This window comes from Theileria orientalis, chromosome 2, assembly GCF_000740895.1.
Source record: "Theileria orientalis strain Shintoku DNA, chromosome 2, complete genome".
NCBI lineage: Eukaryota > Apicomplexa > Aconoidasida > Piroplasmida > Theileriidae > Theileria > Theileria orientalis.
In genome coordinates this window covers 1965682-1983432 of record NC_025261.1, presented here as the reverse complement: position 1 = coordinate 1983432, position 17751 = coordinate 1965682, and the positions used below count along the sequence as shown (strand labels likewise).

The window sequence follows — 17751 nt, the reverse complement described above, 5'->3', positions numbered from 1 at the left end:
TTTCACACACGAAAATGGGATTTCAATGTAGTAAAAGGGTTTTAAAGTTTGTAAATTGAATCATTCACAACAAAATTAGATTTAACACTTTTAATGTAACACACACTCATATATACATGTTCTATCATATATTTATATAATTTCAATATGATAAGTAAAATATAAACTTTAGTTAATATAAAGTTTTTTAAAAAAATTTAAAAATCTTGGGAACATATTAAAATAATATCTTCCCACTTAAGTTGAGAATGTAAACCATTTAATATTAATTAAATGGGCTTAATTTTTAATAATGTACTGGTATCGGAGTCCAAATGAGAACTTTTCTGAACAATGAAATAAAGAATTCAGGAAATTTGTAATACGCTAATCCAACACCAGCTCCGGTCAATCCTAGTACGCTAAAAGTTCCAGCAACAGCTCCTGCGACACTATCTTCCTTACAGTTTTCTGCTGATTTGATAATGAGTTTATCTGGGCTTTTATCATAACTGATTCCCAACCCATATCTTATCCTTTTTAATTTATTTTCTAGTTCCGACTGTTCATTTAAATTGGAGGTATCTGATATTTTAGTCCATTTTAAATTGTCTTTATCTGACAATTCGTAGTATTCCGTAACAGCGTCACTGTCACCTCTACCACTATTAAACACCAATGAAATTATCAGTGGATAATCATGGTTATAATCATATAAATAATAATATACAAAAACATTATCTGGAAATTTTGTTTCATTTCCATTTAATTCTTTATAAGCATTATAATCAGAAAATAATTTATTTTCGTTATGACAAATTTCTCCAAGTACATATTCTTTACTGGGAGTATGTGTATATTTTTTATAGCAAGACATATCTTCTGGAGAAAGAGTAATTTTAATTTCGGTTTTTTCTGTACCATAAAATGTGTGTGTTGTATATGTAGTATCACTCGCTGTACTTTCAATTTGATGATTAAGTTGAACTGGGTTAAGGCTATACAATATACTTCTAAGAGAATCCAATAGTATTTCATTACTATCTTCACAATTAAACTTGTCTATTCCATTTACTGGAACCCATTTTTCAAAATAGTCGTCGATGCTACTTGGTCTGTAACAGGCATTATTATAACAAATCATTAAAGGTCTAGGGTCTTGTCCATAAAAATAAACGTTAAATATATCGAAACCTTTATTATAGCTTATATATTGTTTGGTTTTTCCAGAGATGTCAAATAAATTTAATTCGGTGTACTTGCTACTATTAATACTTTCATCTTTATAAATCTTCATAAAAAATTTTAATACAACGTCATTATTTGATGAACTCGAATCAGAATCAGATAAAGAACTTAAAGTGTGCTTGTAACATTCAAATCCCTTATTCTTTATACAATCTAAACTTGTATTTTCAGAAACTTCTATATTTTCTGGCTGTGATCCAGAAACACTAAAACCAGGTATTTTTTGCAATTCACTTAAACCATAATTATCTTTCGTATCAATAAGTATAGACACTGATTTAGATATGCTAGCCTGAACTTCGTTTAATTTATTTAATAGGTCAATGTTTTCTTCACTAACTTGAATTTCTACTTCTTCCCAAAAATTAACATCGTTGTTTTTAATATAGTTTTTGATATCTGTGTTCGAGTTTATTACCTGGATAAGTAAAGGTATGTTATCATCCTTAGTACCGAAAAACACACAAATAGAGGTAAAAGTTCCCTTTAAATCACTTAATTTTTGAATTATATTTTTTTCTGTTTTATTTTTAACTACCAACGTTTTACCATTGTATAAAACTTCGGATGATTTATCTTTATATTCGGTAACAGTTTCATGAATAAATTTTTTAAAGCCATTTAAATTATCATCAACCTTGTTTGATACATTAATTCTGTAACTATATTTTTCTTTTTGTTCAATCATAAACGATAAGGTCGGATATATTTTATCATTTTCTTTCTTCAATGTGGACTCTAAATTACTTAGGTTTATCTCCTTTAATTCAGTTATTGTTACTTGCCCCTTGTTTTTTTTAGTTATTTCATTATAAATATAATTTTTTGACCCATTTTTGTTTTCTAAACTTATTACAAGAGGTGTGTTAAGATTGCTATTTTTTGGAAAATAAAATCCAACAGAATACAAAAAAAATATTTTAAATTTGTTTAGACAATTTATGTATAAACAATTGTTATCATCATTAATATAAAATGATGATATTTTCAAGGTGTCCTCGAATTTATGTTCATATTTGTCAAAATACTCATACTTTAAATCTTGAGTTTTTGAAACAGCTATTTTATTGGCATATGTACCTACAGAAGGATATTTAGCTGATTCGGCTGATGGTTTGAGCCTGGGACATGTTAAAATATTATTTTGGTTTTTATATTTTTCCTGGAGTAATACTGTTAACAAATCACCAGCTTTAAACAATCCATCAGAAGGTAATCCATGTGCAGTTCTTCTACCCTTTAAGAAATTATACCTATAGTATACTGTGTCTGTCAAATCTTTTTGAACAAATCCTGCAACCAAGGGATTTTCGTTGTTTGTATCATCAAATGAAAAGTAGAATTCAACTGATTCAACTTGTCTGGTAGGATGATAATAACAAAATGGATATAAATCCCAAACAAACTTTTTTCTCTCATCATATATGTTTACATCATATTCATATGATTTGTAAGGTTCTTTATAAAGTATTTTGTGGCTATATTTTTTAAACCTGCTGCTTACTTTGTCATAAGGTACGCTAGATATAATTTTAACAGGTAATACATCTGACCTTTTTGGAACATAATAATCATTTTTACTGTCAAAAAATATTAGTACTTCATATTTTGTCATTTTGATAACACAATTAATGTACAAACAATAATAAAGTATATTGAAAAATTTACAAAATTTGGTTACACATTTATTAAACAGATGTGTAGTTGATATATAATTTGGTTAAACTGAACATAAAATTACAAAAAATAGCTAATTGTGTACAAACAGATAGATTTCATGGATTTAAATAAATTTAACACTTAAATAAACTATATAAAAAAGTGCTGGATTCTAGTAAGATTCCATTTATTACACTGGGGTTATGGCAAAAACGACATCTCAAATTATATTCTACATTATGTTAAAGATCTATAAGTTTTACATCGGGAATCAATTGGATCTGGAATTTTATGGAAATACACTTGTGATTGTACTCATAGCAATAGTTATTGTGTCTAAATTTTACAATTCTAAGAATAGATCTAATCGTCTGTGTGTGTTACTGGTCAAATGAAAAATGGATATAACTCATTTAAAAGTAAAGAATTAGGTAGTTTATGTAATTTAAATTTTTATTGTAGATAATGTAATTATTGGTGATGACTAAAATTGGCATTTAATGTCTGCTTTTATACTGGGTTTTGTCGATCATGGTTGATGTTGAAAACATTCAACTTAAATAGTTAATTTTCACTCGAAACAGGTATTAGATCGTCGATTTTTACTATTTTTGTAAATTTATTCATATATACTACATATTGGAAATTTTGTGATGCTTCAAAACCCCATAACCGCCCTATAATGGATATATTTGCACACACAATGTTCACTTCAAAATGTGCAAGCTGAAATTCAAATCCAAAACACTCCCAATCCTACATGTAGCATAAAAGTTAATGTTAATTAATATTAAGAGGCTTAACGATGGCACTTTTCACGTTTTTGAAAAGATTTTGAAGAATCTGTTTAGCTTGTTTCCTGTGTTGTTTACCAGTATTGTTTTGTTCTCAGACAGCGACCTCGGCACAATGTACATTTCGCTGGTCTCATTGAACCTCACGCAGCTGTTGCTACGCTGAATTCCTCCCTCCTTTGCATTTTCGGGGCTGTTGGCCTTCTTGAAAGCCGTGTTAATCCTTCTGGGCGGTGTCGTGCTCCACCTTTCAGCGACGCCCACATTGTTGCCCGGGGAACTTACTGGGTTCAGCTTGGCGTATGGTCCCAGGGGTGGCGTCACATTTACTGGGGATGTGGCGGTCGCAGTGCTTGCTCTTGCTAAGTGCCCGTTAACTAATCCCTGACCCCCTGAAACATTTTTAAGCTGTGTGTTGCCTATATGGCCGTATCCTCCTGGGTACCCGTTGGATACGGGGCCATTGCGAGCATTTACTCCGTTAAATCCAGTCACTGGAGTGCTTCCGTTCTGACGCTGCACTGTGCTGTTAGTCTTGAACATCTTCAGTCGGTCCTTCATCAGCCTCATGTACGTCAAAGTCTTCTTGAAGTCCTCCTCCAAGTTGTCCTTGCTCTGCTGGACCACCTTGAGCTTCTCCAGAAGTTCCACCTTTTCGGGATCCTCTTCCCTGCCTGTCTCCTTTTCCACGGAGCTTACGCTTGGACTTTTACTCTTATCCTGGCTTCCACTGCTAATGTTGCTCGTTGCTACTTGTGACAGCTTTAGACTTGAGACCGTCCTCTTCAGCTCCTCGTTTTCCTGTTTCAGTCTCTCGTAGTCCTCCAACAAGCTTTTATCAAGCTGACCTTCAGTTTCCGTGCTTTTGGTATTACCTTCGCCCTTGTTCTCGTCGAGGTTCGTGGTGCGACTGGTGGCATCAACGGCCTGTTCCAATTGTTTTTGTCCGGCTTCCCCTTCCACTTGTTCCGCCTTATTTGCCAGTTCATCCATTTGTGTCGGAGTAGTGGCATTCATAGCCTTAGCTGCTACTGCACTGGTCTTGTCTCCAGTGCTTGGCACTGCTGTGTTTCCGTTGATGTACTGGTGCACCTTGAGCAAGTGGTTTTGCACACTCGTAATGTATTCATAACTCAGGTTGTACTCCAGCCTGCTCGATCCACTTAACACCAGTTTAAGCTTTTCGAAGAGCAGTTTATTCATTTCTCGGTAGTACGATAGCTCATCCCATCCGGACTCTTGGCTACTACCTCCCAGCGTTACACCACCGTTATCACTTGCTGCATCGCCATTAACTCTATCAGCCGAGGCGCCACTCGTTGGCGTTGTCTTGTTTAGCAGTTTTTGAACCAATCTTGTCCTTAGTTCCTCCAACTCGTTGCCTTCAACTGTCCAGCTCTTCCAACTGACGTTGCCTTGGTTGGCTGTGTTGCTCAGCTTGGCGTCGCCGTTGTCTTCACTGAGACTTTCTGTGAATTCGCTTGTCACGGATCCGTCTGCTTGGTAGTCTGTTGTATCAACTGTAACTGGATCGCTCTTATCCGCCAGCCCATTGCTAACAACTTCCTTGTGGGCGTCACTTACTTTGCTGCTGGTCTCGCCTGCGTTGCCGCTGTTGACGACCATGACATCTCTCGCATTGAGCGACGATTCCCAGTTGTACACGCTGGGACTCTCTACGCTGCTCACGTTAAGCCCGTCACTCTTGCACCACCACTTGAATTCGCTTCCTGCGTCGCTTGTTGCCTCGTTCATTGGCGTCATGCTGTCCACCGTCTCTATGCTGTTGAACATTTCTCTGCTAGTTCTAGTCAACTTGTTCGTGCTAGCGTCTCCTCTACTGGCTGTAACCCACTTCTCTGCATCTTCTGCCTTTATCGGCAGGTCTTCCCTTCCGAACCTCGGCGACTTCAATCCTGCCTTTGCTCTGTACACTGTGTCTTCCCACCCTGCTGTTATCGTTTCGCTATTGGCATTGCTTCTGCTATTACTGTACAGATCTCCGTTCAGCTTACTGTTGGCGACTCTATTTATATACAAATTGGTGACGTTGCTGGAACTCCGGCTGTTACTCTTTCCTCCGTTACTTGTGTACTCTGACCCCTTGGGGCTCTTCTTATACACATTTGCTTTACCTCCATTCAATCCATACTTGAATTCGTTGTAGTTACCCATGTTATACTTCGTACTTCCCAATCCTTTCTTTTCGCTCTTGTATTTACCTTCTTTTGGGCCGTAGATATCGTATGGCTGGTACTCGTAGTCGCTCGAGTCCACATATCCCGCTGTTTCTTGTAATAAATCCATCATTTTTTTTCTCTTCTCTACTCTTCTTTTTAATCAATTTTACTATTTTACATACTCTTTCACTAAACTATTAGACAGTTTTAAACACTTTCACGTATACTATTTTACTTTTTTACTTATAATTTTCTTATTTCCTATTTATTATATTATAATGCTTAATATACATATTTACATACAAGTAGAGCCTTTTATACTCTTTTAAATACACTTTCATACACTTTGATTATTGTATTACCTCAAATTGAGTTACACACTTTACTTTTATTTATACAATTATGTATATGAATTAACCTATTATATTGGTTAAATTATTTTAATTTTACAATAGCAGTGACGTAATTTTTGCAAATTTCCATCATAGGTTGGTGTAACGACGGCGCACCTGTGAGCAGTTTGCCTAAATTATCTTTTTGTCTGTTTTTCCTCTCAATTTCTCTTCCATATGTTAAAATATATTACTATAATTAATTATTACTTAAAAACTACTGAGATTCCTATTATTTTAGTGTATATTTTTTCCTATTTTTTGAGTAGTTTTCGTGGGCTCTTTTTACTGTCTATTCTTTTTATTTTATTTCTATTTTCTTTTTATTTTTTCTATTTACTTTCTATTTATCCAATTTTCATCATATAATACAATTTTTTACTTTTTTATTTTTTATTTTTTACCATTTGGTCTTCCATTACTACTCTCCTCCGTCCAAGCCACCTGCTGTACCGATGTGTATGTACTTTTTACCATTCAATAACTTATTTTTCCACGAATATACACTAATTATCATTAATATCATCTATATACCTCATAAAATATTAATATTTTTACTGGTATTGGAGCGCTTTCCTCTGGCAATCCCTTTATTCTGGGACTAGTTGTCTCCCCCTTCAAGGTCAACTTAGTAAAAACTCAATGAATCCTCTCCTTGGCCTTTTTACGCTTTCGCTTTCTCCGGCGTTGCGTTCCATCTTACTACTGTACTCCCTTCCTTTTGATAGACTACCAGTGGTTTCCTTTCCTCCCATGATTGCCAGGTTACAGGCCACTGATGAGAGCAGGTGTCCTAGGAAGATTCCTAGGTACGTCGTCACTGGGAACCTTGCAAAGAGCTGGAACCAGTCCAGCAGCAGCAGGTAGTTTCCGAAGCACACTCCGAATATGCCCAGCGCCACTTGAATAATGCATAGCTTATATAGCATTGGGCTATGTTCGTAGTTCAGCACAATGTTGTCTTCTACTTGGTTCAATATAAACTTTTTATCCATTTCAGAGCTGAGAATGCTCTTTAACCCAGAACCTATACAATTATTATCACATTTACATACAGATTACTATTATACTTCCCATTACTATCTATCTACCTCCACCTAGTATACACCTGGTATTAGTGGCAACTAGTTATATACCAATTGTGTGCACCTAACTACCATTATCACTATTAATACTAGTGGTAACTAGTATTACTAGTAGCCAATTATGTAACCACTACCGAATACTAATGGTAAATACATAAGGTAATAATAAAACAACATACCTTCTGCTGAATAAGTCTGAAATCCTAATCCTCCGCTATTGGAGTTAACCAGGTGGCGTGAATACCCTTCAATTTGGTCCGAATTTGGGAGTAGGACGAAGTGGACTATCGTTCCGAAGTAGACACTTATGAACAGCATACTTATGTATGCGTAGTTCAGCAGGTATATTGGGGAGTTGTTGGTTGTCAGCACGAAGACTAGAAACAGCAGGTACAGGTAGAGGCGAGCCAGCAGATGCATCTTCTCCTTCAGTCTGTGGCGCACTATGAATATGGCCACTTCCACTTTCATCGACTTTTGTTGCTGTAGGTCCTCGCTTCCCGTTAACTTACTGCTCAGGTAAGACCCGTAGTCCACTCTTCTCATGAACATTCTCTTCGCCAGCACTGCCAGTAACCTGTAATTTCCCCCAAACACCAGAAATGGCAGGACCAGCACGTGATACAGGATCATTATTGTGTTTGTAAACATGTGGACTATCACAATCTTCTTGAGCAACGCGTCTACGCTCTTTGTGTTGTCTGAGAAGAGAATTTGATAAAAGAGGAACAACGGGAATATGCAGGAACTGTAGAGATCTAGCCTATAGTAGCGTTTCAAATACTGGTGTGCCATTTTTATAACACTTCTGTGTATTAAAATCTGCTCAGTTTGTGTATTTTAGGGGCCTTACTCTATTTAATATTTGTTGTCACTTTGACTACCAATTAATAATTTTTTCTACCATTTAAATCAAAACTTAATAAATCTATGATACAATTTTAATAAATATTTTATAAATTAATTATTTAATTTTATGACAAGCACCAAAAAAAGTCGCACACCCCCCAGGGTGGATTCCATTTCTAACTTTCACGAATTTGAGATAAATTTTTTAAAAAGGACACGAATTGGTTTAACAGATCAATTGAGTGTATAAAATGGCAATGATTATAAATTATCATAAATATTTATGGAACACAGACCATGAACTCAACTGAACTATGCACTTGATAACATACTAGCCTATGTGCTATTTTTCTAACTTATACGCTAAGTAACTATTTAAATAACCAACTAACTAATAATATTGATATTGATACATAGAAATGTTTCTTATTTATAAACAGGCTGGTGTTTGTTTCTGTGCTAATTCGAATTAACTATAAATATTTTTGAAGTGTATTGATCTTTTAATAAAAATTTTCATAAATATGAGTGTTTTGTGTGTAACTCAAGGGGGTAATTAAACCAGAGGCCTATTGAGCCACACTCAAAATGTATAGATGAAAACCCAAGGATATAACCGGCCAAGTATAAGTCAAACGCAGCACCTTTAGTGTATTCAAGCTGATAATTACAGTGGCATTAGAAAATTATGAAATAAATTCCACTATTAAACGTTACTAATCGAATGGTTAGTGATTCCATCATGGTACCCCATTGCCAAACATTTAAAATTCCTTTTATTTGATTTACCCTAGATATTTTTATAAAATTGTATTAAAAATTTTTCATTTATCTTAGATATTATTGTATTTTTATTTCGTTGCTGGTATTTTGAAAGGGCTGCCACAATTTATCGTAGATTTGTAGATTTTGTCACGTTAATAAGGATCATTTGTAGTTACATCCTTACAGTGACTGGATTCCAAACTTGGATCGTGATTTAAATGTAATGTTGAACATATTTTAATAGAATCACCGGAAAACTCGTGAATTTGTTCCCCAATTAACCTTTTTCGCCCTGGTTTCAGGTATTTTCGCCTATTAACCGATTGTATCCGTTATAAAGAAAAAAATCTTGTCTAGGTTAATTCAGACCATTTACTGTGATTTATTAAATTTTAAAAAGCAGTTGGTTCCAGATTTATTTTTTTTGATAATTTGAGTCTATTTGTTATTTATTTTCAGTTTCGTTTTAAAACAAGTTACCATTAGTGTAAACAAGCATCGATAATATAAACGAGGAGTTTCTAGAAAAGGTACTGTGAATTTGACATCGTAAGCAGTTTGGCTTCCCTGCGTACACAACCGTTAAAATATATATATTTGTGAATTGTCTAGTATTTACTGAAGAGATAAATTTGAAATCGTGCTACTCGCTGAATAAGAAAATCGTAACTTAAACATTGGTATTAGATGCGCGTACTCTTGAAGACTTGCTTGTATGCGCCTACGCTATCTGTTTATTAGAGGTTTGCAAATGGGAGCTCACTTAAGTAGTCCTAGGACCGAAAAGGTCTCCTCAAACGGTGGAGATTTCAAGCTCGATCCCACCATCTTCGGATCTAGCTCCATGCAGGGCTGGAGGATATCAATGGAAGACGCACATCTGACTCTTCCGAATTTTCTATTTAAGACAACGGGGAACTTGACCCCAGGGCCGACGAACACCGCCTCTGGAGAAGTCAGTTCCGGAAAGTCGGGAGCAAACAGTTTCGTCGAGCAGCTGTCAGCAGCAGGCGAGAGCGAAGGCGGCGACTGCAGCGCAGGCAAATTGAAGGGGAGCATATACGGGGTGTTCGACGGGCACGGAGGGAACTGCGTGAGTCGGTGGGTCTCAGAGAACTTCTCGTATATTTTCACTAACGAGCTGGAAAGTTTGATAGCCACGGCGCAGGGCCTCGGCTCAGACGTCGCTAAGTACAGTGATAACCCCACCGAAGCAGCAGAAACAACGCCAACGGACACAGCCACGCCCACCAACACCACGGCGGAAACGCCGGTCAACCCCTCAGGAACGAACACGCCGACCTTTAGCACCACAACGCCCGAGTCACACCTGATAGGCAGGGCGCTGGAGAACAGCTTCCTGAAGTTGGACGAGTACCTGCAGAAGCCGGAGGTGGATAAGCAGCTGCACCTCATAAGCACAAACAAAAAGTCGAGCGGAGATAACCTGTTCAAGGTGCTGTTGCCAGAAAAGATAACGAATCGCCAGCACGCCATAGACATAATTCAGCAGTTGACAAGCAGTTACAACATATCGTATTCAGGCGCGTCTGGTAACGCCTCATCCAGTAACACTGCTGGTGTTGGCCACCTAACGAGCCACTCTAATAGCGCGGAAGCAACACAGAGCACGACCCAGGGAGTGGCGAAGACCACCGAGAAGCTTAACAAGTATGACAGCATACCCTACTACGGAGTGGACTCTTCGACTGAGGCTGAGGGGTCAGATAGGGAGATGGAAGAGATAAACACGGAACTGGGACTAGACGCAGTTCCAAACGCACCTTCCGATGATGATGGTAGGGTTTTAATGATAACAATAAGCAGCCTCTTACCATACAACCAACTACACTAGTCAGAATCGTTATTGATAATGTTAGATAGATAGATGGATACTAGATATCAATTAATTAGATTTCAAGTACTAGGTAGCTCTTGTCTATTCGTTACCTTTACTCGTTATGTACTAATCCGATTCTAATACGAATCGTTATTTCATCTCCTGATACTAATACCGCGCATATCCTTACATGATACTACCAATTCTAGTCTTGTTAGCTAACATGTATTTGTAGTTATAAAACTAGCTAGTACTACTGACACTAGATAATACTAATGTATGCCACAACCCGTAACGGTATATAGATATCACTACATTTAGTTGAATTATAACCAGCGAATAATGATCAATTGTTCACAACGATTAACTATTATACAGGCCTTCAAGCGTTGAGAGCTAATACGGAAAACGCACAGCCAAATATGGAAGTTGACGCGCTAGAAACGGAAAACACAGCAGAAGACGCACTAAACTCGGAGCTGTACGCAATGGGATGCGGCTCGACGAGCGTAGTGGCAGTTGTGTTGGAGGACCCAGTGCCATGTCTAATAGTGGCAAACGCAGGAGACTCGAGATGCGTCCTGAGCAGGAACAAAGTAGCAGTGCCACTCTCAGTGGACCACAAGCCGACAGACGAGCCGGAGCTCAACAGGATCAAAAACGCAGGAGGTTACGTGATCAACGGAAGAGTGGACGGAAACCTGAACCTGTCGCGCAGCCTGGGAGACCTTTCATTCAAACTGGACAACAGCCTCTCAACCAGAGAACAGAAAATCATATCATTCCCAGACGTTAAGATACTGCCCCTGACGAAGGAGGACGAGTTCCTCATACTCGCATGCGACGGAATATGGGACTGCAAGTCAAACCAGCAGGTGGTAGACTACGTTAACTACAAGTACACGCTATACACAGAGGGAGAGTGGGAGGACGCGAAGGAGGGAAAGAAAGTAAAGGCAAAGACAAAGAGTGGCGAAAAGACAGCCGGAGCCAACAGCAGTTACGGAGAAAGCGTGTTCGACTTAGCATCATCGAGTAACTCGTTTGAAAAGGGAGGAGGAGGAGCAGGCTCGAACATAAGAATGGAGGGCGACGGAGCGAAGGAAAGAAAAGTCCTCGAAAAAATATGCGAAGAACTCTGCGACATGTGCCTGAGCAACAACCCGAGTGAGTCAGAGGGAATTGGATGCGACAATATGACCATCATAATAGTTAAGTTTAACCATCAGTTGTACCAAAAGATTTAATTTTGTCAATTAATAGGAATATTTGGTAAATAGGAGTGAGCATATAACAAATAAGTAAAATGTATGGATAGTGACGTATTACAGTAGTGCGTACAGTAGAATAGTTAGCGTATTGAGAGGATTTTAGCCGATTTGGAAGAAGGAAACGGAGTTGGTAGGAGTGTTACCAAGGTAAGACCGACGATAGAAAGTAAGATGACAAAAAAAGTGCAAAGTGCCAATAGATATTACAAGTAAGAAAGCTAAAAAGTAAATAGTAAGTAAGCGGAAAAAAGATGTCGATTAAAATTAAAACGAATCTAAATTTAAGATTAGTATTAAATAAAGTTAAAAGGATTTTAAAGTAATTATTAAAAATAAATAATAAAAAAAATAATAAAAAGTAAAATAATAAAAGAAATAATAATTAAATTAGTAATGATTATAGTAAACATAATTGATATATATGTAGTCAGCCGAAAGGAAGTGACACTAAAAGTGGAAGAATTAGATCACTTTATAAGTTGGACACGGAATCAATATTGAATAACATTGTAAAATATTAGTTAATTTTTTAAAAACGGAGTTGTTTCAAAGTTTGATTTAAAAAATTATTTTCATGTGTAGTATTGTAATTGAGGATTCGCAATACACATTTGAAGTAAAGTTGGAAATTTAAACTGTAACGGCGTTATTAGTATTTTGCTGTTATTAAGAGCCATTAGAGTTCGCAAAAACTGTAAATTGTGTTTTAGTGACACAGTTAAGAGTGCAAAATTTGTAATAGGTAAAAAGCTTGTAGATTTCTCAGTAAAGTTTTGTCAAGAAAAATATATATGGAATCAGCTCTGAAAGTAAAGTCAAGTGTATGTGTGTGTACTCCCAAAAAAAGTCTAAAGGTAGGTGACTGAGCTGAATCAGAGAATTGATGCGTGGGTAGGCAAGAAGTCTTGGTAGAGGATAGTGGTTGAGGTAAAATCGTCGATGAGGAAAACGGTAACATTTCTGTGTCTCACCCACTTCGTGCTTACGAAAATCATTGAAAGTGGTATCAGTGGGACTGGGAAAAGGAGCGGCAGGGTTTTTTACAGCTTTTTGAAAGGTGGAAGTTTGGGCAGGGGGCCCAGCATTAGGTTCGCGCACTGCCTAGACCCGATCCTGGTCAACTTGCAGGACGAGTTCAACAGGGACGAGCTGATCGTCGAGCTGCACAAGTTCTACGACATCTACTACCACATAATTATCCCAAACGGCAATTCGTTTTTCTACGGGATTTACCAGGGCGCCAACAAGCTTTACGAGTACAACTCGGACTACTGCGAGAAGATTGTCGTGTACAACAACACCAGGGTGCCCCTGAGTAACAATTTAATGATGGGCTTTCCACGTAAGTTTACGCAGGAAGCAGGCTCTGCCTCCACCAGTTATGCTAGACGCAGATAGATAGATAGAAGTACTCCGAAGCGTTTAAACTTATTTAGTAAAGCCTCTGCGGGCTTCAAGCAGACTAGTTGCCGGTGACGCGACCGTCGCATCCTTTTTTAATTTCTGAATGTTTTAGACAACTTTACAGAGGAGGCCAAGTTCTACGTTTATTTGCGCATTATTGACCGTTGGGGCAGGGACACGACGCAGAGGTTCGTCGTCAGGGAGGGCATTTGGCAGCTCGACCGAGTTTCTCTCACCTACACGGACCCTGTGGGATACATTTCCTACTCGCAGACACACTCCCAGTACAGTCAGCAGCTGCACCAGGGGGTCGTTCCTGGCCAGAATCAACAGGTACTTTTAGGGCAGATAGACAGGAATGGACTACATATGTAGCAGCCGCCTTCACTTAGCCACTAGTTGACGGTCTATGTGCAGTCGTAACTCTCAACTTGACTGCCAGTGTAAGTGTGCGAAGTCCCTCGCCCTCTTAGGCAGTAGGGATAAGGGCATAAAAGCACTTGTGGCAAAGGCGCTGAGTGGCTGTTTTTGACACACCCTTACTAGTTATCTGACTAAATTGTTCAGGGCGGGGTCGATATGGATTTAGACTTTAGTACTGAGGACGAAACCACGGAGGAGAGTAGCACTGAGGACGAAATGGAAATTGAGATGAATGGCCAAGCCAACCACGTGAACGGCCACAGCGCTTCAGAGTAGGGAGTATCTCGGGGGCGGCCGCCTAGAGGCTCGTGAATACAGTGTGTACGGGTGGTGGAAGTATGGATGGGGTGGCGGATGGCTTGGCCTTAGGCAACTTTAACCAGTTGTGCCAGTTCATCACTGACGGAAATAAACTCAGCACCTGGAGACGGCGCTTATTTATATATTTTTTGTATTTCTGGAGTGGATTCTTATGCTGCTGACTTCATTTTTTATCAGATTTAGCACCAATGGTATTTATTGTTATTTTGAGCCCTTTGGGTCAAAATTTGGGTCAATTTTCATAAAATTTTAAGATTTACTATACTCTATAGATAAAATACTCGTGAATCGGACACCTTTTACATATATCTATGCATATAATGGCTGTTTAACCCCTGATCGATACCTTCCGGGCACTAAATATGAGGTTTGATGGTACTTACCAGTAATTTTCACTTGAATAAATTGTTCTATTCCACAATTATGTAATAAATGTGGTCCATTGTACGAGAATTTGTCGAAACCCAATTTACTGACAAACGACATCGGCCGATTATTGCCTTATTTCACTCTTGAAAATACTGATATGTGCAATCACGATTTTATAAAGTCTAAACAATAGGTGAGTCCGTAAACAAAATGGTACACTGCCCGGCAGAACTGCGAAATAATGAATACACGAAATCGCCCATTTCGAGAAGAGTAACACACTGACTGTCCCGCTAACCAATCTCCTTTTGCACAGATTAACAGCTTTCCCCCGTTTATAAACGATTTTTGCCCTTATCTTTACTAAAAAATTGGGACGGTACTTCTAAGAATCTTTGCCACACATTTTGGACGACACTACCACGGACCAAAGGGCCATAGATAATCTATTGTATGTACTATAATTCCATTTTCAACTCACCAGTCTTCATTTATCAGCTATTTTTTCACCTTTTGTCAGTTAATTATTTGATATACCCACTGTCACCATTCACTTTTTGTTTGTCGCAAATCCGTATTTGCCAATTTCTTACTTTCTCACCTCTTATCACTTAAGTTAAACCCTAGGAATACTTAATTGTTATTTATTTACTTCGATTGTCAAGTTGTTTTTTTAAAAATAATCCCCAAACTGTTTTAATTAACCTTTATCCGCGGGCACTATAGTCGGCCATATCGTGATTTCAATTTTAGCCATTAACATAAACGATCTTGCCGAAACTCGTATCAATCACCCACACGCAGTAAATATTAAATTTACCCAGTTCTAACTCCTGTGTTAGACGCACGAAAGCTTATAGCCATGGAGCTCGACATCGCATCAAAAAACCTCGCGCACTCGAGCCATTTTTGGGCTAACGTGCCGTTGGATATATTCTTCAGCTACGACACAAACAAAATCACATCAATCAAGGACGGAGATTACTTCATTTGGCAATCGAGCACGTCAACGTACGCCAAGTACGTTTGGATCTTCTCAGACAATGAGAGGGCCCAGATGATCGACTACATAGTCACCAGTGAACCCAGCACCATTGTCGGCACTTTCACAGGGCAGACTGGCACGAAGCGCGACGTGAGCTTCGGTAGCGACAGCACTACGTCGACGAGCTTCTCAGGGTACACCCTGCCTGACACCAAGGGGTCGAAGCCCACCGATGGTAAGCACGAGTATATTAGGTGTACATAGCAATACGGCAATATGCAGCAGATATTGGCATTATTGGTGCTATTATATCACTAAGTATCCGCCGATATTGCCATTTATGATTCTCTTATGTATCAGATGATATTTATAATAGCATTGCACCCATTAAATATATACTGGTTCCCGTTAACATAGATGTTAGATAGGGTTATATACAACGCGTGAGTAAAAAATTACATTTTAGGGCACGGATTGACGAAAACATACACCACTAGCACCACCACAAGCGAAGGTAACACTTCAGAAGGTAGCACGGCCGTGTATGCAAACGCTGCCGACACAGGAGTGGCAACCACAAACAAAATAGCATGCCCATCATGCTACATCGACGGCTCGGAAGACGTGGGATTCCTGAGGATTAAGATGTACAGAAGCGGAAACAAGTGGATTCGAATCACAAGAAAAGACTTTTTCGATAAGCTGGACAAACTGTATTCAATACTGCCGAAGCTGACGACGGAAAAGGGAAAGTCGACGATCCCGTCAAACATGGAAAAGTTCATGCCCAGCGTAAAGCCTAAGTACTTTGCAATTGACCTGGACGGAACGTTCTTGTGCATGAACTCAAAGTACTTTGTTAAGAATTTGAAGGCGTTTGAGAAGGCGAGGCAGGCAGGGTATCACCCGCTCATTTGTACAGGTAACCTAGTAGTATGAGAGTAGTGCGATTAAGGACGATAAGAAGATAAAATACAACACTGATACGAAATAAACATTGGACTAACAATTATTTAGGAAGGTCATTTGGATCGAGTTTCGACGGCTTCAATGACCTGATCATGGAGCACACGACGTACAACGGGTACCCGGGAGTCTACAACAACGGAACAGTGGTGTTCGACCACAGAGGAAACGTAATTCACAAGACGACCTTCTCGAAGGAGTACATGAAGAAGCTGCTCGCATACATTCAGGAGAAGGGAGCAGAAGGCGAGTTTTTGTTCTACGACCTGGAAAACTACTACTGCCTCTCTGACCCAGCAATGATCACGGCGAAGCTCTTCCTGTTCTATAACTTCTTCAAGCCGATGCAAATAGAGCCGCAGCATCTGCTGGAAGTGGACCCTGTGATGATCTACTTCTACAAAAATGAGCCTAACTTCGGGCCTTTCGTAAACGGAGTGGACCACATCTCCAAGGTCACAATCTTCCAGCTCTTCACGGAGATCACGCCGCCCAAAGTGAGTAAGTCATTCGGAGTCAAAAAACTCATGGAACACTACGGACTAGACAGCGACGGACTCTTCTTCGTGGGCGACGGCGAAAACGACATCGAGATCATGGACGCGCTCAACAACTCGTTCGCAGTCGGCGACGCGCCAGACTTCGTAAAGCGGCACGCAAAGTTCATCCTCGAGGACAAACACACTGAGGCAGCCGTCGCAAAGCTGCTCACCCGGGTCTATGACCTGTAAAAACTGACTTTGTTCACCTGTTAGCTAGGCTCTAAGGCTGGCGCTATGTCCCAACGCCACTTACACTCTCGAGTGGCCCTCACCCAATGCCAGTATTCAACCTAAAGGCAATTCACCCCGCAATCACGTTGAACGCTTTGTTTAGTGCTGAAAGTGCTATTACCATGTCTGTCAGTCCCCTTTCACAAAACTATCACTGCAAACAGCAGCCAGGGGTGAATGTAGCAACATTACCTAATGTGTAGAATAAAGTAGATTACGCGATAGTTAGTACTTAGACAGCTGCTGATACGCGCCGATGACGTGGCTAGTAAAGACTGTAAGTGGGAGTGTTGAGAGTTTGTAGTCAACATTTTGATTTCTATGACCAGATTGATTAGTAGATTTGTGGATTGATTGGTTATTTAGTGGATTTGTGGATTAATTATTTAGTGGATTTATACATTAATTATTAAGTGGATTTGTGGATTAATTATTTAGTGGATTTATA

At 38.9% G+C, this 17751-nt stretch overlaps 7 protein-coding genes across 7 annotated transcripts; 2 read left to right on the top strand and 5 right to left on the bottom strand.

Annotated features, from left to right (window-relative positions):
* Positions 1-286: 286 nt before the first annotated feature.
* On the bottom strand, positions 287-2842 carry TOT_020000900 (conserved hypothetical protein; the record flags this gene model as incomplete). The annotated part of the gene is made up of 2 exons (XM_009692652.1): positions 287-2014; positions 2084-2842. 2 exons carry the CDS (start codon positions 2840-2842, stop codon positions 287-289), a joined length of 2487 nt encoding a protein of 828 aa, XP_009690947.1.
* Positions 2843-3701: 859 nt separating this feature from the next.
* Positions 3702-5990, bottom strand: TOT_020000899 (conserved hypothetical protein; the record flags this gene model as incomplete). The annotated part of the gene is made up of 3 exons (XM_009692651.1): positions 3702-4374; positions 4510-4652; positions 4743-5990. The coding sequence occupies 3 exons, from the start codon at positions 5988-5990 to the stop codon at positions 3702-3704; spliced, it is 2064 nt and encodes a 687-aa protein (XP_009690946.1).
* An 885-nt stretch (positions 5991-6875) lies between these two features.
* On the bottom strand, positions 6876-8132 carry TOT_020000898 (conserved hypothetical protein; the record flags this gene model as incomplete). The annotated part of the gene is made up of 3 exons (XM_009692650.1): positions 6876-7265; positions 7566-7848; positions 7933-8132. The coding sequence occupies 3 exons, from the start codon at positions 8130-8132 to the stop codon at positions 6876-6878; spliced, it is 873 nt and encodes a 290-aa protein (XP_009690945.1).
* A 971-nt stretch (positions 8133-9103) lies between these two features.
* Positions 9104-9499, bottom strand: TOT_020000897 (hypothetical protein; the record flags this gene model as incomplete). The annotated part of the gene is made up of 2 exons (XM_009692649.1): positions 9104-9263; positions 9486-9499. The coding sequence occupies 2 exons, from the start codon at positions 9497-9499 to the stop codon at positions 9104-9106; spliced, it is 174 nt and encodes a 57-aa protein (XP_009690944.1).
* Positions 9500-9666: 167 nt separating this feature from the next.
* TOT_020000896 (protein phosphatase 2C homolog 2) lies at positions 9667-12038 on the top strand (the record flags this gene model as incomplete). Its single annotated transcript, XM_009692648.1, has 3 exons — positions 9667-10504; positions 10595-10750; positions 11170-12038. 3 exons carry the CDS (start codon positions 9667-9669, stop codon positions 12036-12038), a joined length of 1863 nt encoding a protein of 620 aa, XP_009690943.1.
* Positions 12039-14029: 1991 nt separating this feature from the next.
* Positions 14030-14696, bottom strand: TOT_020000895 (hypothetical protein; the record flags this gene model as incomplete). The annotated part of the gene is given in 3 exon segments (XM_009692647.1): positions 14030-14194; positions 14206-14367; positions 14544-14696. 3 exon segments carry the CDS (start codon positions 14694-14696, stop codon positions 14030-14032), a joined length of 480 nt encoding a protein of 159 aa, XP_009690942.1.
* Positions 14697-15441: 745 nt separating this feature from the next.
* TOT_020000894 (uncharacterized protein) lies at positions 15442-17261 on the top strand (the record flags this gene model as incomplete). Its single annotated transcript, XM_009692646.1, has 3 exons — positions 15442-15799; positions 16031-16486; positions 16582-17261. 3 exons carry the CDS (start codon positions 15442-15444, stop codon positions 17259-17261), a joined length of 1494 nt encoding a protein of 497 aa, XP_009690941.1.
* Positions 17262-17751: the final 490 nt, after the last annotated feature.